A 26071-nucleotide genomic window follows, 5' to 3' on the forward strand; every position below is an offset into this window, starting at 1 on the left:
TGCTTAAGCTGTAAATGAGAGTTCAATAAGATCAGCTGTAAAAATGCTTCAGTGTACAGACTATTTTTCTTACAGTTGTATTTGGTTTTAGAGGGTGGAAATGGAATTTAAGTTCTTACATAAAAAATGTGTGTTAGTAAGAAAAAATATTTCTCCCTAAAACTAGATTAATAAAAAAGACAACACCGTTCACACAAATACTTTGTTTTATGATCTCATCCAGTGCAACAACATCTAATTGCATTCAAATCACTTCTACAGCCTCCTAAACATAGCATAGGTCTTCTCATGAATTAGAAGAGTCTAAAACATCAACTGTTACTTTGATATTGTTAAGGTAACAAAAACTGATCCTGACTTCTTTGACAATAGAAAATAAACACATGCTTGGACACAAATGTCGCGGCAGACATACTGGCTACTTATAAATTGTGCCTTTTCTTTGTTTTCTAAAAACACAAGCCTTTTCTTGCCATCAAGCTTCATCTTCTTCTCCTTCCTCTTCAAATTCTCCTTGCTCATCTGCAGTGGCATCTTGGTACTGTTGGTACTCTGAAACCAGGTCGTTCATGTTGCTTTCGGCTTCAGTGAATTCCATCTCATCCATTCCTTCACCTGTGTACCAGTGTAAGAAGGCTTTTCTTCTGAACATAGCTGTAAACTGCTCCGAGATTCTCTTAAACAGCTCTTGAATGGCTGTGCTATTGCCAATAAATGTGGCAGACATTTTGAGGCCTCGTGGTGGAATGTCGCACACTGCGGTTTTCACATTGTTAGGGATCCATTCAACAAAGTAGCTGCTGTTTTTATTTTGGACATTAAGCATTTGCTCATCAACCTCCTTCATGGACATTCTTCCTCGGAAAATAGCAGCCACTGTGAGGTAGCGACCATGGCGGGGGTCACAAGCTGCCATCATGTTCTTGGAGTCGAACATTTGCTGTGTAAGTTCTGGCACCGTCAGTGCACGGTATTGCTGGCTGCCACGGCTTGTTAGTGGGGCAAAACCGGGCATAAAAAAGTGCAGTCGTGGAAAAGGCACCATGTTGACAGCCAGTTTTCGCAAGTCTGCATTCAGTTGGCCTGGGAAGCGAAGGCAAGTTGTTACCCCACTCATTGTAGCAGATACCAGATGATTGAGGTCACCATACGTTGGTGTTGTTAGCTTTAAAGTGCGGAAGCAGATATCATAGAGGGCTTCATTGTCTATGCAGTAGGTTTCATCTGTGTTTTCCACCAACTGGTGCACAGAGAGGGTGGCATTGTATGGTTCAACCACAGTGTCTGAGACTTTGGGTGATGGCATCACACTAAATGTGTTCATGATTCGGTCTGGGTACTCTTCCCTAATCTTGCTGATGAGCAGTGTACCCATACCGGAGCCAGTGCCACCACCCAATGAGTGGGTCAGCTGAAAACCCTGTAGGCAATCACAGCTTTCAGATTCCTTCCTCACTACATCTAGAACAGAATCCACCAGCTCAGCCCCTTCGGTGTAGTGACCTTTGGCCCAGTTGTTTCCTGCACCACTCTGTCCTACAAAAAAATAAGAAGAAATTAAATAACTAAATTGTCAATCTGGAATCTATATTGAATGGAGTTGGCATCTTATTTTGTTTCAGAACCCCCTTATTAATAGGTTGCTTGTAAATCTATTAGAGCATGACTTAGCAGAAGTGAAGCCACATGTACTTTAAAAAATGTTGTAGTAATGCTAGTAAACCCCACTATAGCAGTTGGCAAGTCTGGCTAAAGTAGGGGTTCATTCTAAACAGGGATTCAGGCTCATTGTACTTTATTCATAGTAAATGTTTCTGTTTAAAGTGATTTAAAGCAAGAATGAGTACATTGGCATACACAAAAAAGAGGATTTTGGTACTTACCGATAAATCCATTTCTCTGAATCCTCTAGGGGACACTGGAATTCCATTCTACATTAGGGGTGTGAAGCTTGCAAACCGGAGGTGTGGCACAATGTAAAAAAAATATTGCCTGCACAGCCGGTTCCTCCCCCTTCACATCCCTCCTCCCTCAGTTTTGAAAATGTGACCGAGAGAATTGGACATGAGACTACCGCACCTGGTGAGGAACCGAACCGTACAACAGAACAAACAGAATCCAAGAACTTCTTAAACCGAACTAACACCGTTTGTACGAACTTGAACAATAACCCATACACAGCAGGCTGACAGCACCGAGGCGGGCGTCCAGTGTCCCCTAGAGGATTCAGAGAAATGGATTTATCGGTAAGTACCAAAATCCTCTTTTCTCTTTCATCCACTAGGGGACACTGGAGTTCCAGTATACATTAGGGATTAGGGAACGTCCCAAAGTTATCCCCCAGGGAGGGAGTGCTGTCTGTTGCCTGTAAAACCAAACGTCCGAACTTAGAATCCTCGGACGCAAAGATATCAAACTTGTAAAATTTTGCGAACGTGTGGGCTGAGGACCACGTCGCCGCTCTGCAAAGTTGAGTCGTGGAAACACCTCTGGCAGCCGCCCAGGAGGCACCCACCGACCGGGTAGTATGAGCACCCGTGTGTTCCGGAACCTGTTTACCACAGGAAACATAAGCTTGCCGAATAGCAAGACTAATCCATCTAGCCAGAGACTGCTTAGAAGCCGGCCAACCCTTCTTTGGCCCATCATACAGAACAAATAAATGATCCGACTTCCGAAAGGACGACGTAATGTGTACGTACACCCGCAACGCTCTGACCACATCCAAAGATACATCCCCATCCGCCAGACACTGGAAGGATGGGACCACAATCGGCTGATTTACATGAAACCCTGAAACAACTTTAGGAAGGAAACCCGCTCGTGTACGGAGTTCCGCCTGATCCTCATGAAAAAAAAAAAAAAAAGGACTCTTACACGATAAGGCTCCTAACTCAGAAACAAGCCTAGCCGATGCGAAGGCTAGCAACAACGTTACCTTCCAAGAGAGATGTTTAAGGTCTGTTACTAGGTAACGGTTCAAAGAGTGGCGATTTAAAAAAAAAAATCTAATACCAGATTGAGATCCCACGGTGCAGTGGGAGGACGAAATGGGGGCTGTATCCTCAGAACCCCCTGTAAAAAGGTCTGTACCTCTGGCAAGGATGCCAACCGCTGTTGAAAAAGGATGGAAAGAGCCGCAACTTGAACCTTCAGAGATCCCAGGCGCAGACCTAAGTCTAGGCCGGCCTTAAGGAAAAGCAAAAGTCTGGATAAGTGGAAGGTCCTCGAATTCCATCCACGTTCCTGACACCAGTCGATGTACCTCTTCCAAATTCTGTAGTAATGCATGGCCGTGACCGGTTTTCGAGCCGCAATCATCGTAGGAATAGCCGTTCTAGGTATCCCTCTGTTCCTTAAGATCTTGGTCTCAATAGCCACGCCGTTAAACGTAGCCTGTTCAGGTCCGGGTGGGTAAACGGCCCTTGAGATAGCAAGTCCACTCTCTGAGGTAACCGCCACGGTTTGTCAACAAACCCTGTAGATCTGAGTACCAACTCCTGCGTGGCCAATCCGGTGCGATTAGAATCGCCCACACTCGCTCGCGTTTCAACCTCTTCAGAACCCTGGTAATGAGTGGGAACGGTGGAAAGATGTAAACCTTTTCGTAACCCCAAGGAAGTGTTAATGCGTCCACTCCTTCTGCTGCTGGATCCCTTGTTCTGGACACATATCTGGGCAGCTGGTGGTTCTGCCGAGACGCCATTAGGTCCACTTGAGGAAGACCCCATCTCCTCACCACCATGTCGAAAATCCGTGGATACAGGCACCACTCTCCCGGGTGCATGTCCTGTCGACTGAGATAATCTGCTTCCCAGTTTTCCACACCGGGAATGAACACTGCCGAGAGAATGACGTTTCGTCTTTCCGCCCACAACAATATCTTTGTGGCTTCTCTTAACACCATTTTGCTCCTTGTTCCTCCTTGACGGTTTATGCAAGCCGTCATCGTAACATTGTCCGACTGTACCCTCACGTACTGGTTCATGACTAAGCCTTCGGCGAGGAGAAGTGCATTGTAAACTGCCCTCAGTTCGAGTATGTTGATTCTCCTGTAACGACCATCGTCCCTGAAATTGATGGTCCTCGAAGACGGCACCCCAACCTCTGAGGCTGGCGTCCGTTGTCAGGATTCTCCAATTCCATACTCCGAATCTCTTCCCTGCTGCGAGATTCTTGTGTAACGACCACCAAATTAAAGAGACTTGTACGTGTGGTTGAAGTCGGATCCGTCGATGAAGAAGCCAGTGTGAACCGGCTCCCTGAGCAAGGAGGTTCATCTGGGAATGAAGTCTGCCGTACTGGAGAGCTTCGAACGCCGCTACCATTTTTCCGAGAAGCTGTACACAGAGGCGCAGAGACACTGATGGTGTCCGTAATACCTGATTTACTATCTTCTGTATGTCCTTGATCTTGGATTCTGGCAGAAAAATCTTTAACTGTACCGTGTCCAAGATGAGACCAAGGAATTGAATCCGTTGAGTCGGAGTGAGGTTGGATTTCTGGAAGTTCACAATCCATCCGTGTTGAATGAGAAATTGTGAGACGTCTGAACATTTTTGATTAGCTTCTCTTGAGTGGAGGCCTTGATCAGGAGATCGTCTAGATAGGGTATTATCGTGACTCCCAACATTCTCAACCCCGCAACCATGATCGTCATTATCTTCGTGAAGATCCTCGGTGCCGATGACAGACCAAATGGCAGGTCTCTGAATTGGTAATGATCCTTCCCCAGTGCAAACCTTAGGTAAGCCTGGTGGGGAGCCCAAATTGGAATATGCAGGCATGCATCCTTTATGTCCATGGACACCATGAATTCGCCCTGCTCGAGACCCGCAATGACCGACTGGATTGATTCTATTTTAAATCTGTATATCTTTAGAAACTGGTTTAAAACTTTTAAATTGAGTATTGGTCTGACCGTTCCGTCTGGCTTTGGCACGACAAAAAGACTGGAATAAAAACCCGTTCCTCTCTGAGCGGCGGGAACTGTAGTAATGACCTGTGATCGTAATAATTTTTGAATGGCCGTCAGTAGTGCTTCTGCCTTTTGAGGGCATTGAGGCAGACCCGTTGTAAAAAATTGACTGTGAGGTCTTTGTTGAAAATCCAGTCTGTACCCTTGGGAGATTATGTCGTTGATCCAAAGATCTGGACAGGTGACGGTCCATATGTCCCGAAAACCTTCCAGACGGGCGCCCACCAAGGGAGATCCCAGGTGGGCCGGAAGATCGTCATGCCACGGTTTTGTCAACAGGTTTATCCTGTTGTCTGGCTGCTGCCTGTGCGCTACCTCTACCTCTGCCTCCACGGACTTGTGTACCAAAACCTCGACAGGACCGCGATCTAAATGAATTAAACGCCGGTCCCGAATATCCTCTTCTAGCCTGTGGAACGGCTCTCGTATATGGAGTAGGCAGAAAGGTAGATTTCCCTGCTGTAGCCTGCGAAATCCGCTTATCCAACTCAGCACCGAAAAGCATCTCTCCCCCAAAGGGGATGGATTCCACCGCCTTCTTGGTGTCAGAGTCGCCTTGCCATTCTCTGAGCCATAAAATCCTTCTAGCTGATATAGCCGAAGCGGAGATGCGCGAAGCTATTCTGCTAAGATCTTGTGAGGCCTGACACAAGTATGAAGCAGATTCTCGAATGTGGTCCGCCAGTTGGGTAATCCCTTCCAAGCTATTCTCCTCCTCAATAGCTTGTACAATACGCCCAGACCACGCGCCCATGGCCTTGTTGACCCAAGCACAGACGATCACAGGTCTCTGTGCTGCACCTGCTGCCATGAATATTGACTTTAAAGTTGTGTCCACCTTCCGATCCGACGCATCTTTTAAAGTCGTCACATTAGGTATTGGCAAAATTGTCTTTTTTGATAACCTTCCAAGGGAAGCATCCACTACAGGTGGCGTCTCCCACTTATCCATGACACCATTGGGTAGGGGATAAGTCGCTTGAAACCTCTTTGGAAATTGAAAGCGTTTGTCCGGCTGTTTCCAAGCCTCCTCTATCTGAGATTGGAGGGATTTAGGAATGGGAAACACCGCAGGCCGCAGCTTTTGTGATTCGAATAAATCTAATTCTTCTGGTTCTTTGACGTATTCCGTTTTGAAGTCTAGGATCTATTTTACCGCCTCAATCAAAGACTCAATACCTGAGATTGCCGTGTCTACTTCTGGAAAATCGGTGTCCAGGGTAGATTCAATTAACTCACCTTCCTCCGTATCAATGAGAGGATCTCCCTCCTCGTCTGTCTCTGTTATGACAGGAAGAGGTCTTTTAACCGCCTTGCGCACATTCGTTTCTGCATGTGCTCGCGGCGTTAACCTGATGAGAAATTCCTCCATCGTCTTAGAGAATCCTGCAGCCCATTCCGACTGCTGCCTGCGGGATTCCGCCATTTCCTGTGAGATTCTATTTGTCAGATTATCTTCCCATGACCTATGTGGAGCACTGCTCCCAGGTGGAGCGTCCTTGTCTAAGCAGGAGTCGCACACCCCGGAGCTGCCAACCCTCGTGCTCTTCTTGTTACATTTCTTACAAACATAGCAGGTCTTAGAGGTCTTGTGCTTTAGACATGTTATTTAAACCCGTATCAGGGTATTACGCAGTGCTTTCAGCCTTTTAAATTAGAAAGGGAAGGACTGAGCGATGACGGAAGCGAAGTATTGGAACCGGCTGGGCAAACTAATCTTTCTATATGGAATGACAAAACCAATAATTAAATAATCATATATAAAAAAAAAAATAAGAATTTACTTACCGATAATTCTATTTCTCGTAGTCCGTAGTGGATGCTGGGAACTCCGTAAGGACCATGGGGAATAGCGGCTCCGCAGGAGACTGGGCACAAAAGTAAAGCTTTAGGACTACCTGGTGTGCACTGGCTCCTCCCCCTATGACCCTCCTCCAAGCCTCAGTTAGGATACTGTGCCCGGACGAGCGTACACAATAAGGAAGGATTCATGAATCCCGGGTAAGACTCATACCAGCCACACCAATCACACCGTACAACTTGTGATATGAACCCAGTTAACAGCATGATAACAGAGGAGCCTCTGGAAAGATGGCTCACAATAACAATAACCCGAATTAGTTAACAATAACTATGTACAAGTATTGCAGACAATCCGCACTTGGGATGGGCGCCCAGCATCCACTACGGACTACGAGAAATAGAATTATCGGTAAGTAAATTCTTATTTTCTCTGACGTCCTAGTGGATGCTGGGAACTCCGTAAGGACCATGGGGATTATACCAAAGCTCCCAAACGGGCGGGAGAGTGCGGATGACTCTGCAGCACCGAATGAGAGAACTCCAGGTCCTCCTCAGCCAGGGTATCAAATTTGTAGAATTTAGCAAACGTATTTGCCCCTGACCAAGTAGCTGCTCGGCAAAGTTGTAGAGCCGAGACCCCTCGGGCAGCCGCCCAAGAAGAGCCCACCTTCCGTGTGGAATGGGCTTTTACAGATTTTGGCTGTGGCAGGCCTGCCACAGAATGTGCAAGCTGAATTGTACTACAAATCCAACGAGCAATAGTCTGCTTAGAAGCAGGAGCACCCAGCTTGTTGGGTGCATACAGAATAAACAGCGAGTCAGATTTTCTGACTCCAGCCGTCCTGGAAACATATATTTTCAGGGCCCTGACTACGTCCAGTAACTTGGAGTCCTCCAAGTCCCTAGTAGCCGCAGGTACCACAATAGGCTGGTTCAGGTGAAACGCTGAAACCACCTTAGGGAGAAATTGAGGACGAGTCCTCAATTCTGCCCTGTCCGTATGAAAAATCAGGTAAGGGCTTTTACAGGATAAAGCCGCCAATTCTGACACGCGCCTGGCCGAAGCCAAGGCCAACAACATGACCACTTTCCACGTGAGATATTTTAAATCCACAGATTTAAGCGGTTCAAACCAATGTGATTTTAGGAACCCCAAAACGACATTGAGATCCCAAGGTGCCACTGGAGGCACAAAAGGAGGCTGTATATGCAGCACCCCCTTGACAAACGTCTGAACTTCAGGCACTGAAGCCAGTTCTTTCTGGAAGAAAATCGACAGGGCCGAAATCTGAACCTTTATGGATCCCAATTTGAGGCCCATAGACACTCCTGTCTGCAGGAAATGTAGGAATCGACCCCGTTGAAATTCCTCCGTAGGGGCCTTCCTGGCCTCGCACCAAGCAACGTATTTCCGCCAAATGCGGTGATAATGCTTTATGGTTACATCCTTCCTGGCTTTGATCAGGGTAGGGATGACTTCCTCCGGAATGCCTTTCTCTTTCAGGATCCGGCGTTCAACCGCCATGCCGTCAAACGCAGCCGCGGTAAGTCTTGGAACAGACAGGGTCCTTGCTGGAGCAGGTCCCTTCTTAGAGGTAGAGGCCATGGGTCCTCTGTGAGCATCTCTTGAAGTTCCGGGTACCAAGTCCTTCTTGGCCAATCCGGAGCCACGAGTATAGTTCTCACTCCTCTCCGTCTTATAATTCTCAGTACCTTGGGTATGAGAGGCAGAGGAGGGAACACATACACTGACTGTTACACCCACGGTGTTACCAGAGCGTCCACAGCTATTGCCTGAGGGTCCCTTGACCTGGCGCAATACCTGTCCAGTTTTTTGTTGAGGCGGGACGCCATCATGTCCACCTTTGGTTTTTCCCAACGGTTTACAATCATGTGGAAGACTTCTGGGTGAAGTCCCCACTCTCCCGGGTGGAGGTCGTGCCTGCTGAGGAAGTCTGCTTCCCAGTTGTCCACTCCCGGAATGAACACTGCTGACAGTGCTATCACATGATTTTCCGCCCAGCGAAGAATCCTTGCAACTTCTGCCATTGCCCTCCTGCTTCTTGAGCCGCCCTGTCTGTTTACGTGGGCGACTGCCGTGATGTTGTCCGACTGGATCAGTATCGGCAGACCTTGAAGCAGAGGTCTTGCTTGGCTTAGAGCATTGTAAATGGCTCTCAACTCCAGAATATTTATGTGAAGTGATGTCTCCAGGCTTGACCACAAGCCCTGGAAATTTCTTCCCTGTGTGACTGCTCCCCAGCCTCGCAGGCTGGCATCTGTGGTCACCAGGACCCAGTCCTGAATGCCGAATCTGCGGCCCTCGAGAAGATGAGCACTCTGCAACCACCACAGGAGAGACACCCTTGTCCTTGGAGACAGGGTTATCCGCTGATGCATCTGAAGATGCGATCCGGACCATTTGTCCAGCAGGTCCCACTGGAATGTTCTTGCGTGGAATCTGCCGAACGGGATTGCTTCGTAGGAAGCCACCATTTTTCCCAGGACCCTTGTGCATTGATGCACTGATACTTGGCCTGGTTTTAGTAGGTTTCTGACTAGCTCGAATAACTCCCTGGCTTTCTCTTCCGGGAGAAACACCTTTTTCTGGACTGTGTCCAGGATCATTCCAAGGAATAGAAGACGTGTCGTCGGGATCAGCTGCGATTTTGGGATATTGAGAATCCAACCGTGTTGCCGCAGCACTACTTGAGATAGTGCTACTCCGACTACCAACTGTTCCCTGGATCTTGCCCTTATCAGGAGATCGTCCAAGTAAGGGATAATCAAAACTCCTTTCTTTCGAAGGAGTATCATCATTTCGGCCATTACTTTGGTAAAAACCCGGGGCGCCGTGGACAATCCAAACGGCAGCGTCTGAAACTGATAGTGGCAGTTCTGTACCACAAACCTGAGGTACCCTTGATGAGAAGGGTAAATTGGGACATGGAGGTAAGCATCCTTGTAAGCGTTCAAAGATTTTAGATTTAAAATAGGTCTCACCGAGCCGTCCGGCTTCGGTACCACAAACAGTGTGGAATAATACCCCTTTCCCTGTTGCAGGAGGGGTACCTTGATTATCACCCGCTGGGAATACAGCTTGTGAATGGCTTCCAATACCGCCTCCCTGTCGGAGGGAGACATCGGTAAAGCAGACTTTAGGAAACGGCGAGGGGGAGACGTCTCGAATTTCCAATTTGTACCCCTGAGATACCACCTGAAGGATCCAGGGGTCCACTTGTGAGTGAGCCCACTGCGCGCTGAAATTCTTGAGACGGGCCCCTACCGTACCCGAGTCCGCTTGTAAAGCCCCAGCGTCATGCTGAGGACTTGGCAGAAGCGGGAGAGGGCTTCTGTTCCTGGGAACTGGCTGTCTGCTGCAGCCTTTTTCCTCTTCCTCTGCCACGGGACAGAAAAGAGGAGCCTTTTGCCCTCTTACCCTTATGGGGCCGAAAGGACTGCGCCTGATAATACGGCGTCTTCTTATGTTGAGAGGCTACCTGGGGTAAAAATGTGGATTTCCCAGCAGTCGCCGTGGCCACCAGGTCTGATAGACCTACCCCAAATAACTCCTCCCCTTTATAAAGGTAATACTTCCATATGCCTTTTGGAATCCGCATCACCTGACCACTGCCGCGTCCATTACCCCCTTCTGGCAGAAATGGACAGCGCACTTACTCTTGATGCCAGTCGGCAAATATCCCTCTGTGCATCACGCATATATAAAAATGCATCTTTTAAATGCTCTATAGTCAGTAATATACTATCCCTATCCAGGGTATCAATATTGTCAGTCAGGGAATCCGACCAAGCCACCCCAGCACTGCACATCCAGGCTGAGGCGATTGCTGGTCGCAGTATAACACCTGTATGTGTGTATATACATTTTAGGATATTCTCCTGCTTTCTGTCAGCAGGTTCCTTAAGGGCGGCCGTATCAGGAGACGGTAGTGCCACTTGTTTTGACAAGCGTGTGAGCGCTTTATCCACCCTAGGGGGTGTTTCCCAACGTGCCCTATCCTCTGGCGGGAAAGGGTATGATGCCAATAACTTTTTAGGAATTATCAGTTTTTTATCGGGGGAAACCCACGCTTCATCACACACTTCATTTAATTCATCAGATGCAGGAAAAACTACGGGTAGTTTTTTCTCACCAAACATAATACCCTTTTTAGTGGTACTTGTACTATCAGAAATGTGTAAAACATCTTTCATTGCCTCAATCATGTAACGTGTGGCCCTACTGGAAGTCACATTTGTCTCTTCACCGTCGACACTGGAGTCAGTATCCGTGTCGGCGTCTGTATCTGCCATCTGAGGTAACGGGCGTTTTAGAGCCCCTGATGGCCTTTGAGACGCCTGGACAGGCACAAGCTGAGTAGCCGGCTGTCTCATGTCATCAACTGTCTTTTGTAAAGAGCTGACACTATCACGTAAGTCCTTCCATAAGTTCATCCACTCAGGTGTCGACTCCCTAGGGGGTGACATCACCATTACCGGCAATTGCTCCGCCTCCACATCATTTTCCTCCTCATACATGTCGACACAATCGTACCGACACACAGCCCACACACAGGGAATGCTCTGATAGAGGACAGGACCCCACTAGCCCTTTGGGGAGACAGAGGGAGAGTATGCCAGCACACACCAGAGCGCTATATATATATATATAGGGATAACCTTATATAAGTGTTTTTCCCCTTATAGCTGCTGTTATGTTAATACTGCGCCCAATTAGTGCCCCCCTCTCTTGTTTTACCCTTTTCTGTAGTGCAGGACTGCAGGGGAGAGTCAGGGAGACGTCCTTCCAGCGGAGCTGTGAGGGAAAATGGCGCCTGTGTGCTGAGGAGATAGGCGCCGCCCCCTTCTCGGCTGACTTTTCTCCCGCTTTTTGCTGTATTCTGGCAGGGGTTAAAATACATCCATATAGCCCTGGGGGCTATATGTGAGGTATTTTCGCCAGCCAAGGTGTTTTTATTGCTGCTCAGGGCGCCCCCCCCCCAGCGCCCTGCACCCTCAGTGACCGGAGTGTGAAGTGTGCCTGAGGAGCAATGGCGCACAGCTGCAGTGCTGTGCGCTACCTTGGTGAAGACTGATGTCTTCTGCCGCCGATTTTCCGGACCTCTTCTTGCTTCTGGCTCTGTAAGGGGGCCGGCGGCGCGGCTCTGGGACCGGACTCCGAGGCTGGGCCTGTGTTCGGTCCCTCTGGAGCTAATGGTGTCCAGTAGCCAAGAAGCCCAAGCTGGCTGCAAGCAGGCAGGTTCGCTTCTTCTCCCCTTAGTCCCTCGATGCAGTGAGCCTGTTGCCAGCAGGTCTCACTGAAAATAAGAAACCTAAAACTAAACTTTTTCTTAGAAACTCAGGAGAGTCCTAGAATGCACCCTTCTCGGCCGGGCACAAAAATCTAACTGAGGCTTGGAGGAGGGTCATAGGGGGAGGAGCCAGTGCACACCAGGTAGTCCTAAAGCTTTACTTTTGTGCCCAGTCTCCTGCGGAGCCGCTATTCCCCATGGTCCTTACGGAGTTCCCAGCATCCACTAGGACGTCAGAGAAAAAAAAATTTTTTTTTTTTTTTTTTTAAATGTCACCAGCCGGTTTGCAACCCTCACAGACCGAACTGTAAATCAGCTACGATGGTGGGGTTGTCTTTGCGCTTCCCAGTATTTTCTGCAGGATCTTTGTATAGAAGTCCCTTGAAAATATAAAAAAAAATTGAATTATTCTTCAGGAGATCCTCATTGTATATCTAAATTCCACCAGTAGGGGGAGCAGTTGCTATAAAACAATACCCTCCTATATGATAAACTCCAAGAGGGGGAGGGATAATCCCTGTCCCTCAGATTGGCACCCAGCTGAAAAAATAAGAATTTACTTACCGATAATTCTATTTCTCATAGTCCGTAGTGGATGCTGGGGACTCCGTAAGGACCATGGGGAATAGCGGCTCCGCAGGAGACTGGGCACATCTAAAGAAAGCTTTAGGACTAACTGGTGTGCACTGGCTCCTCCCCCTATGACCCTCCTCCAAGCCTCAGTTAGGATACTGTGCTCGGACGAGCGTACACAATAAGGAAGGATTTTGAATCCCGGGTAAGACTCATACCAGCCACACCAATCACACCGTATAACTTGTGATCTGAACCCAGTTAACAGTATGATAACAGAGGAGCCTCTGAAAAGATGGCTCCCAACAATAATAACCCGATTTTTGTAACAATAACTATGTACAAGTATTGCAGACAATCCGCACTTGGGATGGGCGCCCAGCATCCACTACGGACTATGAGAAATAGAATTATCGGTAAGTAAATTCTTATTTTCTCTAACGTCCTAAGTGGATGCTGGGGACTCCGTAAGGACCATGGGGATTATACCAAAGCTCCCAAACGGGCGGGAGAGTGCGGATGACTCTGCAGCACCGAATGAGAGAACTCCAGGTCCTCCTCAGCCAGGGTATCAAATTTGTAGAATTTAGCAAACGTGTTTGCCCCTGACCAAGTAGCTGCTCGGCAAAGTTGTAAAGCCGAGACCCCTCGGGCAGCCGCCCAAGATGAGCCCACTTTCCTTGTGGAACGGGCTTTTACAGATTTTAGCTGTGGCAGGCCTGCCACAGAATGTGCAAGCTGAATTGTACTACAAATCCAACGAGCAATAGTCTGCTTAGAAGCAGGAGCACCCAGCTTGTTGGGTGCATACAGGATAAACAGCGAGTCAGATTTCCTGACTCCAGCCGTCCTGGAAATATTTTCAGGGCCCTGACAACATCCAGCAACTTGGATTCCTCCAAGTCCCTAGTAGCCGCAGGCACCACAATAGGTTGGTTCAGGTGAAAACGCTGGAACCACCTTAGGGAGAAACTGAGGACGAGTCCTCAATTCCGCCCTGTCCGAATGGAAAATCAGATAAGGGCTTTTACAGGATAAAGCCGCCAATTCTGACACGCGCCTGGCCCAGGCCAGGGCCACCAGCATGACCACTTTCCATGTGAGATATTTTAACTCCACAGATTTAAGTGGTTCAAACCAATGTGACTTTTGGAACCCAAACTACATTGAGATCCCAAATTGCCACTGGAGGCACAAAAGGAGGCTGTATATGCAGTACCCCTTTTACAAACGTCTAAACTTCAGGGACTGAAGCTAGTTCTTTTTTGGAAGAAAATTGACAGGGCCGAAATCTGAACCTTAATGGACCCCAATTTCAGGCCCATAGACACTCCTGTTTGCAGGAAATGTAGGAATCGACCCAGTTGAATTTCCTCCGTCGGGCCTTACTGGCCTCGCACTACGCAACATATTTTCGCCAATTGCGGTGATAATGTTTTTGCGGTTACATCCTTCCTGGCTTTAGATCAGGATATGGATGACTTCATCCGGAATGCCTTTTTTTTCCCTTCAGGATCCGGTGTTCAACCGGCATGCCGTCAAACGCAGCCGCGGTAAGTCTTGGAACAGACAGGGTCCTTGCTGGAGCAGGTCCCTTCTTAGAGGTAGAGGCCACGGATCCTCCGTGAGCATCTCTTGAAGTTCCGGTTACCAAGTCCTTCTTGGCCAATCCGGAGCCACGAATATAGTGCTTTCTCCTCTCCATCTTATCAATCTCAGTACCTTGGGTATGAGAGGCAGAGGAGGGAACACATACACTGACTGGTACACCCACGGTGTTACCAGAGCGTCTACAACTATTGCCTCTGGGTCTCTTGACCTGGCGCAATACCGGTCGAGTTTTTTAATCATGTGGACGACTTCTGGGTGAAGTCCCCACTCTCCCGGGTGGAGGTCGTGCTGAGGAAGTCTGCTTCCCAGTTGTCCACTCCCGGAATGAATACTGTTGACAGTGCTATCACATGATTTTCCGCCCAGCGAAGAATCCCTGCAGCTTCTGCCATTGCCCTCCTGCTTCTTGTGCCACCCTGTCTGTTTACGTGGGTGACTGCCATGATGTTGTCCGACTGGATCAACACCGGCTGACCTTGAAGCAGAGGTCTTGCTAAGCTTAGAGCATTGTAAATGGCCCTTAGCTTCAGGATATTTATGTGAAGTGATGTATCCAGGCTTGACCCTAAGCCCTGGATATTCCTTCCCTGTGTGACTGCTCCCCAGCCTCGCAGGCTGGCATCCGTGGTCACCAGGACCCAGTCCTGAATGCCGAATCTGCGGCCCTCTAGAAGATGAGCACTCTGCAACCACCACAGGATGGATACCCTTGTCCTTGGTGACAGGGTTATCCGCTGATGCATCTGAAAATGCGACCCGGACCATTTGTCCAGTAGGTTCCACTGGAAAGTTCTTGCGTGGAATCTAACGAATGGGAAGCCACCATTTTTACCCAGAACCCTTGTGCATTGATGCACTGAGACTTGGTTCGGTTTTAGGAGGTTCCTGACTAGCTTGGATAACTCCCTTGCTTTCTCTTCCGGGAGAAACACCTTTTTTCTGGACTGTGTCCAGGAACATCCCTAGGAAACAAAAGACAAGTCGTCGGAACCAGCTGCGATTTTGGAATATTGAGAATCCAATCGTGCTGCCGCAACACTACCTGAGATAGTGCTACACCGACTTCCAACTGTTCCCTGGATCTTACCCTTATCAGGGAATCGTCCAAGTAAGTGATAACTAAAATTTCCTTCCTTCGAAGGGATATCATTTCGGCCATTACCTTGGTAAAGACCCGGGGTGCCGTGGACCATCCCTACGGCAGCGTCTGAACTGATAGTGACAGTTCTGTATCATAACCTGAGGTACCCTTGGTGAGAAGGGTAAATTTTGACATGAAGGTAAGCATCCTTGATGTCCCGAGACATCATGTAGTCCCCTTCTTCCAGGTTCGCAATCACTGCTCTGAGTGACTCAATCTTGAATTTGAACCTCTGTATGTAAGTGTTCAAAGATTTTAGATTTTAGATTTAGAATCGGTCTCACCGAGCCGTCTGGCTTCGGTACCACAATAGTGTGGAATAATACCCCGTTCCCTGTTGCAGGAGGGGTACCTTGATTATCACCTGCTGGGAATACAGCTTGTGAATGGCTTCCAAAACTGCCTCCCTGTCAGAGGGGGACGTCGGTAAAGCCGACTTTTGGAAACGGCGAGGGGGAGACGTCTCGAATTCCAATATGTACCCTTGAGATATTACCTGAAGGATCCAGGGGTCTACTTGCGAGTGAGCCCACTGCGCACTGAAATTAATTGAGAACGGGCCCCCACCGTGCCTGAGCTTGTAAGGCCCTAGCGTCATACTGAGGGCTTGGCAGAGGCGGGAAAGGGTTTCTGTTCCTGGGAACTGGCTAATCTCTTCAGCCATTTTCCTCTCCCTCGGTCACGAGCAGAAAAGAGGAACCTTTTGTCCGCTTGCCAACAAAAGACTGCGCCTGATAATACGGCGTCTTATTTTGAGAGGCGACCTGGGGTACAAACGTGGTTTTCCCAGTTGTTGCCGTGGCCACCAGGTCTAAAAGACCGACCCCAAATGTCCCTTTTCAAAGGCAATACTTCCAAATGCCGTTTGGAATCCGCATCACCTGACTATTTTACTGGTAGAATTGGACAAACGCACTTATACTTGATGCCAGTCGGCAAATATTCCGCTGTGCATCATGCATATATAGAAATGCATCTTTTAAATGCTCTATAGGCAATAATATACTATCCTTTATCTAGGATATCAATATTTCCAGTGAGGGAATCCGACCATGCCAACCCAGCACTGCACCTCCAGGCTGAGGCGATTGCTGGTCGCAGTATAACACCAGTATGTGTGTGAATACATTTTTGGATACCCTCCTGCTTTCTATCAGCAGGATCCTTAAGGGCGGCCATCTCATGAGAGGGTAGAGCCCTTGTTCTTACAAGCGTGTGAGCGCCTTATCCCCCCTAGGGGGTGTTTCCCAACGCACCCTAACCTCTGGCGGGAAAGGGTATACAGCCAATACTTTTTAAGAAATTATCAATTGTTATCGGGGGGAAACCCACGCATCATCACACACCTCATTTTATTTCTCAGATTCAGGAAAACTACAGGTAGTTTTTCCCTCACCGAACATAATACCCCTTTTTGGTGGTACTCGTATTATCAGACATGTATAAAACATTTTCCATTGTCTCAATCATGTAACGTGTGGCCCTACTGGAAATCACGGTTGTCTCTTCACCGTCGACACAGGAGTCAGTATCCGTGTCGGCGTCTGTATCTGCCATCTGAGGTAACGGGCGCTTTAGAGCCCCTGACGGCCTATGGGGCGTCTGGACAGGCACAAGCTGAGTAGCCGGCTGTCTCATGTCAACCACTGTTTTTTTATACAGAGCTGACACTGTCACGTAATTTTCAACAGTACATCCACTCAGGTGTCGACCCCCTAGGTGGTGACATCACTGTTACAGACACTCTGCTCTGTCTCCGCATCATTTTTCTCCTCATACATGTCGACACAAACGTACCGACACACAGCACACACACAGGGAATGCTCTGATAGAGGACAGGACCCCACTAGCCCTTTGGGGAGACAGAGGGAGAGTATGCCAGCACACACCAGAGCGCTATATATATATACAGGGATAACCTTATATAAGTGTTTTTCCCCTTATAGCTGCTGTATGTTTTAATACTGCGCCTAATTAGTGCCCCCCTCTCTTTTTTTAACCCTTTCTGTAGTGTAGTGACTGCAGGGAAGAGACCGGGAGCTTCCCTCCAACTGAGCTGTGAGGGAAAATGGCGCCAGTGTGCTGAGGAGATAGGCTCCGCCCCCTTTTCGGCGGCCTTATCACCCGTTTTTCTGTATATTTTGGCAGGGGTTAAATGCATCCATATAGCCCAGGAGCTATATGTGATGCATTTTTTGCCATGTAAGGTATTTTTATCCTGTTTTATTGCGTCTCAGGGCGCCCCCCCCAGCGCCCTGCACCCTCAGTGACCGGAGTATGAAGTGTGCTGAGAGCAATGGCGCACAGCTGCAGTGCTGTGCGCTACCTTATTGAAGACAGGAACGTCTTCTGCCGCCGATTTTTCCGGACCTCTTCGCTCTTCTGGCTCTGTAAGGGGGGCGGCGGCGCGGCTCCGGGACCCATCCAGGCTGGGCCTGTGATCGTCCCTCTGGAGCTAATGTCCAGTAGCCAAGAAGCCCAATCCACTCTGCACTCAGGTGAGTTCGCTTCTTCTCCCCTTAGTCCCTCGATGCAGTGAGCCTGTTGCCAGCAGGTCTCACTGAAAATAACAAACCTAAACTAAAACTTTCACTAAGAAGCTCAGGAGAGCCCCTAGTGTGCACCCTTCTCGTCGGGCACAGAAATCTAACTGAGGCTTGGAGGAGGGTCATAGGGGGAGGAGCCAGTGCACACCAGTTAGTCCTAAAGCTTTCTTTAGATGTGCCCAGTCTCCTGCGGAGCCGCTATTCCCCATGGTCCTTACGGAGTCCCCAGCATCCACTTAGGACGTTAGAGAAATTAAAATGGCCGCCACTGAAAAATAGTAGTCCCTTCATTAGATTATGTGACCCTAACTGTCTCTCAGCAGGAGGAGCTGCTCTATCCCTACCTCTAGCCTCTATAACTGGTTTCACTGCGCCCGTGGAGTCTCACCTCCGTGCTGTGCTTATATTTTACCCGCACTGCACTGTGTCCGCCAACGCACGCGCGCACTGGGACTGCACTCTCCCGTCCCCTCGCGGTGCGTCTGCCCTCGACGAGAATACCATATCCACTGTGCCGTTGTGGACGGGTTTAGAGCCCTAGAGGCTGAAGGCGGAATCCTGACAGGGAGAGAGGGCTTGAGCTGCGCTACTCTATCTCCAGAGCACGCGCGCTACGGGACCCGTCACTCGGTCCCTACAGCGGCGCCTTCTAACAGGGGAGACTGAACAGTTAAAATCATTAGACAGTGATAATCCCTATCCTTCCTGTAAAACCCCCTATTCTTACACTGGGGTCCTTTTACATACAACCAGTACTCACTGTTAGTGTCTAATAGGATCTCCTGTGAGAGATGCAGGTCCCTTCAGAAGGGATCTTTGTCTCTCCTATACTCATGGGCTTTGTCCCCCTTTTCTTAGGTTGACGCAGCAGAGTAGTTTTCTTTTTATAGTTCTTTTGTCAGGAGCTCTGAGCTCCATGTGCTACATCTCCTAGCACAATTTTCAAAACTGAGGGAGGAGGGATGTGAAGGGGGAGGAACCGGCTGTGCAGGCAATATTTTTTTAACATTTTGCCACACCTCCGGTTTGCAAGCTTCACACCCCTAATGTATAATGGAACTCCAGTGTCCCCTAGTGGATGAAAGAGAAAAGGTAGCCATCTTGATATATTATGGTTTACAATTTTGTCTATCCAAGGTCTTAACAATGAAATATTTCCTTTAACTGTGGATAGTATAATAATAATAATAATAATAATATTTTTTTTTTATATAGCGCTCTTTCTCCAATGGGACTCAAGGCGCTTAACAGATGCATAGCATAATATAGTACAGAAAATAATGAAGTATATTTCATAAAATACAGCAGCATGAAGATGCTAAAAGGGACATTATGGAAATGCTTGAGTAAACAGAAAAGTCTTGAGTCTACTTTTGAAGGATTATATAGTTGGGGCCTCTCGCACTGTGCGAGGAAGTGAGTTCCATAGATATACAATGCAAGACCATCACAAAAGCATTCAAAGTGGACATGATCTATGTATTACCAGGGGTAGTGAGGCAACAGTCTTGGGAGCAGCAAAGTGATAGGGCCCTAAAAGTGGATAGGAAGTCTGACTAATATAACAAAATGTATTTACAATCAGATCAATAGTATTTTCTTGATTGTGCCCAGTCAGTCAGCTCTCTCACCTTAATCAGGTTTTATTTTCTGCCATAATATGACTGTGAAATGCATGTGTTAACAAAATTGTCATATTTCAGTTTTTCATTCTTCAATGGATTCACTGGATATTTTGTTTTGTAACATGAGCATGAAAGCCTGACACTAATTCATATTTACATTGTTCTATAATGCCAAGTATATGATGCTGGTGCTTATAATGCCAAGTATATTTTCTAGCATACCTGTTTTAGGTTACATTTTATATTAAGATGACCCAAATATTTACCAAATACAAAGTTGTCTGGTCTAAATATCTGTCCAAATGGTCCTGATCTTACAGAATCCATTGTGCCGGGTTCCAAATCCACAAGGATTGCGCGTGGTACAAATTTATTACCTGTGGATGATGACATAAACAATTCATAATTACTGCAAATCTACAGTCATACCATAAAGTGAGCTACAAATTTTCATGCACCAGTACCAAGCCTTATCAGCCAGAAATGTTCATTTTAGTTTTAATGCTGAAAATAAATACATAGACAGTTAACATACACAATCAACCCAAATATTAATCAAAATGAGATTACCCGTGGCTTCATTATAATATACATTGATTCTTTCCAGTTGCAGGTCACTGTCTCCATGGTAACTACCAGTTGGATCAATGCCGTGTTCATCACTGATGACTTCCCAGAACTGTCAAGAGAATATAAAATAAATGTTTGAATACTCATTGGCATTGTTATAGATTACAATATAGCACCAAGCCTAATTCCACATGGTAAGAGAACTGAAATATGCCTGTAAAGTACTACAGTGTTTAATTACATGAAAAAAAAACCCATTATTGAAACAGGACTAAGGAAGAAGACTAACAATTTGAATATATTAATTAAAAAGTGAAGCAGACACCTATTATTGAAGATGAATACAAATCTTCTGAAATATAAATTAAAATAAATACATTTAGCAAATAATTGCATTAAAGACAGTTGTGTGTACACCTTTTACTATAGGATTTGTCTGTGAATACAAATCTGGTGATACCACACCCAAAGTAATAGTCTGCAGAGAGCTGTAACAGGAGCAAGCTAGGAATGCGTTAGCCATGTAGTCCCTGTAGTTTCATGTGTAAGGGAAAATACATATGACTGTGGAAATAATACAGTATAGGGAAGACAGTATACGCCATTGATTGCCCATTACAGATATACTGTATAGGTGTGCTCATGTATTGAGTTATCATTGTAGACAATTGAGAATATAAAGATGACTTTGATCATATAATATGCGACAGTGTAACCACACACACATTGCCCAGTTGTCTAAGCAGCAGTGACATTACATTTATTCCGTTGGCAAGACAACACCCAGCACAATCTCATTTCAGTGCATCGCACAAAGGCAATCCCTCAGCCCCACAAAGAGCTGGCACACCTCCCCCACAGCGAGCGATGAAGGTGGCTGTCAGGGCACTCCACCCAGCCAGATCACTATCGCATAACACAGGGGACCGTATAGATATACGTGGAAGATTACGGTGCATTTACTGTCCTACGAAACCATCCCTGGCATGCTACAGTATGTATATGGATCGTGCACTGCTCAGGAGGTGAGCAGACAGGTTCCCGGATATATGCCAGCATTGAGGACCGGCTCGCCCTGCTATGTAGTACAAGTGGCTGATGTGGGGAATAGATGAGGAGCGGATCCTTCCAGATGAATGAGAGACAGCATCTCTGTAGTGTGAACTACCAGCGACGTGCAGCAGCGTGGGGATGAATAATGCATGGGAGCTGTCACTGTGGTACTACTGCTTACAGCGGGTCACACGGTCGGACAGACTGGCTGTGTGCCCGCAGCGCTTCCCTCCAGCAGCGATCAGTGCCATGCGACGTGATCTTACCTTTGCGCCGATCTGGTTCCCACATTGGCCGGCTTGGAGGTGCACGATCTCACGCATGGCTGTGTCTGGGTGATGCAGGGAAGCTCGGGGTATTAGTTGCGGTTTCTTTGTGCGGATGTTTCAGCCCTTTCTTGTTTTTTGGCTTCCCTGGCTCCTGTGCACTGCCGCCGGGTGATGGTGTGTGAGCTGCCAGGTCCCCCGTCTTCGCCCTTATATATGCGGGATGGGGAGTATGCTGATCCCTCCCTCCGCAACTCTCCTGAGGACACCGGCATCATCGCTCTTCCATTCACTTCCACTTGTTCCTGGGCTGGATGATGTAATGGGGGACGGAACAAAGGGTGTGGTTAGAGTGGGGGAGCTGGCAGCAGTAAGGGCGGTGTACTGGGTGGTTGTATGGGTTTTGCATTCAGTGCATTGTCTGCCCATCAAAGATAAGAGAATGGGAGGAGGCAACAGACGTGTCTCAGCAATGGGAGATGTGTACCCGAGCAATGGGATGGGATATGTGTACTCTACCAGAAGGTTGTATCACATAATATTCTCACTCACAGCCCCTCCACCATTCCCAGCATTTCCATCACTCTGGGCAGGACTGGTGAGGAGTGGCTGCAAAGTTCCTGTATTGCTGCTGAGGAACTACATGAAAGATCCAGTGCCTGGTCCACTGCAGCTGATGAAGACCATTACTCTTATTCTACAGATCTGTTCACAACACCTGCTGACCCCTTCTTATTATAACTACATGGAGTATATGTACATGAACAATATAAGGTCTATTAAGTAAGGTAAATGATAGTAAAACTCGGAAAATTAGCACTTGTAAAAATAAATCCCGTTTTGTTTAATACCCCTAAACTTGGTGCCAGAGAGCTGTCTCATGTTGCCCATTTAACTGTTGGTTTCCCCCAGGGTATAGTTACATTTTCTCTAATGCCTGTTCCTCCAAGGATATGATGAAATATAGGCATAAGTCTCTTGTATAGCAACAGGTTCAATTAGAAAATGATTATAATCCTATCTACACATTTTACAAGATTGATATGGTTTCTGTCATGTTATGGAATTGTTACACTGGTAGAGGGTTGGATACTAAGGGGTCTATTCATGCAGCAGTGAAAAGCCCTGTTTTGCGGTAAACTGGGCTTTTCTCTGCCTACCGCAATTCACAGAGCGGGTTACCGTGGAGAAGTCTCTGACTTCTCCAGCGGTACCCCCGCTCTGTGCCTGAATCGCATCACCATACCTTTGTATGGTGAGTGCAATTCATGAAGGTGCGGAAAGCTCTGCTTTCCGCTTCTCCATGGAGTTCAGGTTCGCCATCTCAGGACGGCGTAACCTGAACTGTAGTGCGGAGACGTCAGGGAAGCTCAATGCTTCCCTGATCGCTGCTCGGCACCTCGTGCTGGCTCCGCCCCCCGACCTCCCAGCAACCACTGCGGCCTGCCGGGAGGTCATCAAGCTGCGCATGCGCAAAGGGACCCGCCGCTGGACTCCGCGCATCGCAGGGAGGGAAAGCTGGAGAAGACCTCACCGCAGGAGCCCCAGACACCGCAGCGCATCGTCGGAAGGGTGAGTATACATGAATTGCTACTTATCACAGCTATACATCGCATCGAAGAGATGCGATGTATAGTGATAAGTAGCAATTATGTTTTCGTTTTCTACATGAATAGACCCCTAAATGCCTGCAGTCAGGATCCCAACGTACAGAATTCTGATGGATTGCGCTATTTTAACCTTTACCGACCCGTCCCGCAGCCTAAACCTAACCTTCCCCTCCCGTAGCCTAACCCTACCTGTCCCCATCCATCCTCGCAGCCCAACCCTAACCCCAGTACTTACTTGTAGGATTCCGCTGTCTGTATTCTGACTGTTGGGGTTGTAACTGCCGGGATCCTGACCGCATCCTGCTGTGGGTAATATCAGCCTCCACTGTGCAGACTACAGTTGTTGTTTCAGCAAATAGAAAGATACGTGTTAGTATCTTACTTATAGGGGGGAATTCAATTGGGTATCCGTTCATATGGTCGACCATGTTATGGTCGACAGTCATTAGGTCGACCACTATTGGTCGACATTGACATGGTCGACATGGACACATGGTCGACACATGAAAATGATAGACATGAAAGGTCGACATGAGTTTTTTAACTTTTTTTTCTTTTGGGGAACTTTTCCATACTTTACGATCCACGTGGACTACGATTGGAACGGTAATCTGTGCCGAGCGAAGCGGTAGCGGAGCGAAGGCACCATGCCCGAAGCATGGGGAGCGAAGCGAGCCATGCGAGGGGACGCGGTGCATTAATTGGGGTTCCCAGTCACTTTACGCAAAAAACGACACAAAAAAGTTAAAAAACTCATGTCGACCTTTTCACGTGTCGACCATTTTCATGTGTCGACCATGTGTCCATGTCGACCATGTCAATGTCGACCAATAGTGGTCGACCATAACATGGTCGACCATTCATACCGGAACCATTCAATTGAGGGTGGGAAATTTAAAACCACTTTCTCTTACGTCCTAGAGGATGCTGGGGACTCCGTAAGGACCATGGGGTATAAGACGGACTCCGCAGGAGATAGGGCACCTAAAAAGAACTTTGACTATGGGTGTGCACTGGCTCCTCCCTCTATGCCCCTCCTCCAGACCTCAGTTAGATCTTGTGCCCAGAGGAGAATGGGTGCACTGCAGAGAGCTCTCCAGAGTTTTCTGTGGAAAAATAATTTTGTTAGGTTTTTTATTTTCAGGGAGTCCTGTTGGCAACAGGCTCCCTGCATCGTGGGACAGAGGAGAGAGAAGCAGAGCTGGCTTGTTAAGTTGGGCACTGCTTCTAAGGCTACTGGACACCATTAGCTCCAGAGGGAGTCGGAACACAGGTCTCACCTGGGGTTCGTCCCGGAGCCGCGCCGCCTTCCTCCTCACAGATGCTGAAGATAGAAGCTGGGTGAGTATGAGAAGGCAAAGAAGACAGGCGGCAGAAGACATCAGATCTTCATGAGGTAAGCGCGCAGCGGTAAGCTGCGCGCCATTGCTCCCAGTCACACAAGCAGGCACTAAAGGGTGCAGGGCGCTGGGGGGGGCGCCCTGGGCAGCAATATTCCTCATATTTGGCATTGATAAGTATGGATTAGGCTGTGGCACAGTAAATCCGGTAACCCCCGCCATTTTTTTATAGAAAGTTGATGGGACCGAAGCCCGCCGTCGGGTGGGCGGGGCTTGATCCTCAGCACTAACCAGCGCCATTTTCTCCACAGAGACTGCATGAGAAAACGCTGGCTCCCTGTTCTCTCCCCTGCTGAGCTTCACAGGCTGGAAAAAAGAGGAGGGGGGCACTTTGGTGACGCAGTGAGTGGAGATTATAATTATATAAACATATAACAGCGCTATCTGGTCATATATTCCAGTGTTTTTAAGCGCTGGGTGTGTGCTGGCATATCTCTCTCTCTGTCTCTCCTAAGGGCCTGGTTGGAGGTTTGTCCCCTTATAGGTAACTCCCTGTGTGTGGGGGGTGTCGGTACGTGTGTGTCGACGTCTGAGGCGGAAGGCTTCTCCAAGGAGGAGGTGGAGCAAATGAGTGGTGTGTCCCCGTCGGTTGTGCCGACTCCAGATTGGATGGATATGTGGCATACGTTGCATGCAAGTGTGGCATCTTTACATAAAAGGCTTGATAAGGCTGGTTTAGGGGGGACATCAGGCGGTCAATCCTCAGATTGGACCGACTCACAGGGCCCGTCGGGGTCTCAAAAGCGTCCCTTAACACAAGACACTACTACCGACACGGATTCTGATTCCAGTGTCGACTATGACGAAGTAAAATTGCACCCTAGGGTGACTAAAACCATTCAGTGTATGATTGTGACAATAAGGGATGTGTTGCATATTGTGGATGAACCCTCGGTCCCCGACACAAGGGTACACATGTTTAAGGAAAAGAAACAGATTATTAATTTTCCCACATCTCATGAATTAAATGAGTTCTTTGAAAAAGCTTGGGAGACTCCGGATAAGAGACCGCAGATCCCCAAAAGAATTTTTATGGTATACCCTTTCCCTAAGCAGGACAGGGAGATTTGGGAATCACCCCCCACTGTGGACAAGGCCCTGACGCGCTTGTCCAAGAAAGTGGCGCTACCGTCTCCTGACACAGCGTCCCTTAAGGACCCTGCAGATCGCAGGCAAGAAACTACCTTAAAGGGTATTTATTCTCATACGGGTGCTGTGTTAAGACAGACGATTGCGTTGGCATGGGTGTGTAGCGCAATTGCAGATTGGACAGATGAGCTGACAGATCAATTTGATACCATGGATAAGGATACTATATTCCTAACTCTAACCCATATAAAAGACGCAGTCTTATTTATGAGGGATGCTCAAAGGGACATTGGATTGCTAGCGTCTAGGGCCAATGCCATGTCTATCTCAGCGAGAAGATCCTTATGGACTCGCCAATGGACGGGTGATGTGGATTCCAAAAAACATATGGAAGTACTACCCTATAAGGGTGTTGTATTGTTTGGGGATGGGCTGACGGACCTTGTTTCCACAGCTACAGCAGGTAAATCAAATTTTTTACCATATATTCCCC

The 26071-nt window shown here is 47.8% G+C and overlaps 2 protein-coding genes across 3 annotated transcripts in view; one reads left to right on the top strand and one right to left on the bottom strand.

Moving 5' to 3' along the window:
* Positions 1–20550, top strand: part of BPHL (biphenyl hydrolase like) — a 204558-nt gene extending 184008 nt beyond the window's left edge. For both annotated transcript variants that reach the window (XM_063923064.1, XM_063923063.1), the window contains one exon: positions 20198–20550. The gene's annotated coding sequence lies outside the window, so the exon portion shown is untranslated. The remainder of the gene's footprint in view (positions 1–20197) is intronic.
* Positions 189–21806, bottom strand: LOC134927933 (tubulin beta-2 chain). Its single transcript, XM_063923062.1, has 4 exons — positions 21480–21806; positions 20161–20269; positions 19857–19967; positions 189–1536 (listed from the first exon to the last, which is right to left on the bottom strand). Exons 1-4 carry the CDS (start codon positions 21534–21536, stop codon positions 476–478), a joined length of 1338 nt encoding a protein of 445 aa, XP_063779132.1. The 5' UTR covers positions 21537–21806; the 3' UTR covers positions 189–475.
* Between the last annotated feature and the right edge of the window lie 4265 nt (positions 21807–26071).

The sequence above is a fragment of the Pseudophryne corroboree genome, chromosome 5 (assembly GCF_028390025.1).
Source record: "Pseudophryne corroboree isolate aPseCor3 chromosome 5, aPseCor3.hap2, whole genome shotgun sequence".
NCBI classification, from domain to species: Eukaryota; Metazoa; Chordata; class Amphibia; order Anura; family Myobatrachidae; genus Pseudophryne; species Pseudophryne corroboree.

What these genes read in the sequence shown, in the direction of transcription:
- LOC134927933 (XM_063923062.1), bottom strand. Translation starts at nt 21,536, where the DNA reads ATGCGTGAGATCGTGCACCTCCAAGCCGGCCAATGTGGGAACCAGATC. An exon ending in GGAACCAGATCGGCGCAAAG is followed by an intron (nt 20,270 to 21,479) that starts GTAAGATCACGT and finishes TTCTCTTGACAG; the next exon opens with TTCTGGGAAGTCATCAGTGA. An exon ending in ATATTATAATGAAGCCACGG is followed by an intron (nt 19,968 to 20,160) that starts GTAATCTCATTT and finishes CATCATCCACAG; the next exon opens with GTAATAAATTTGTACCACGC.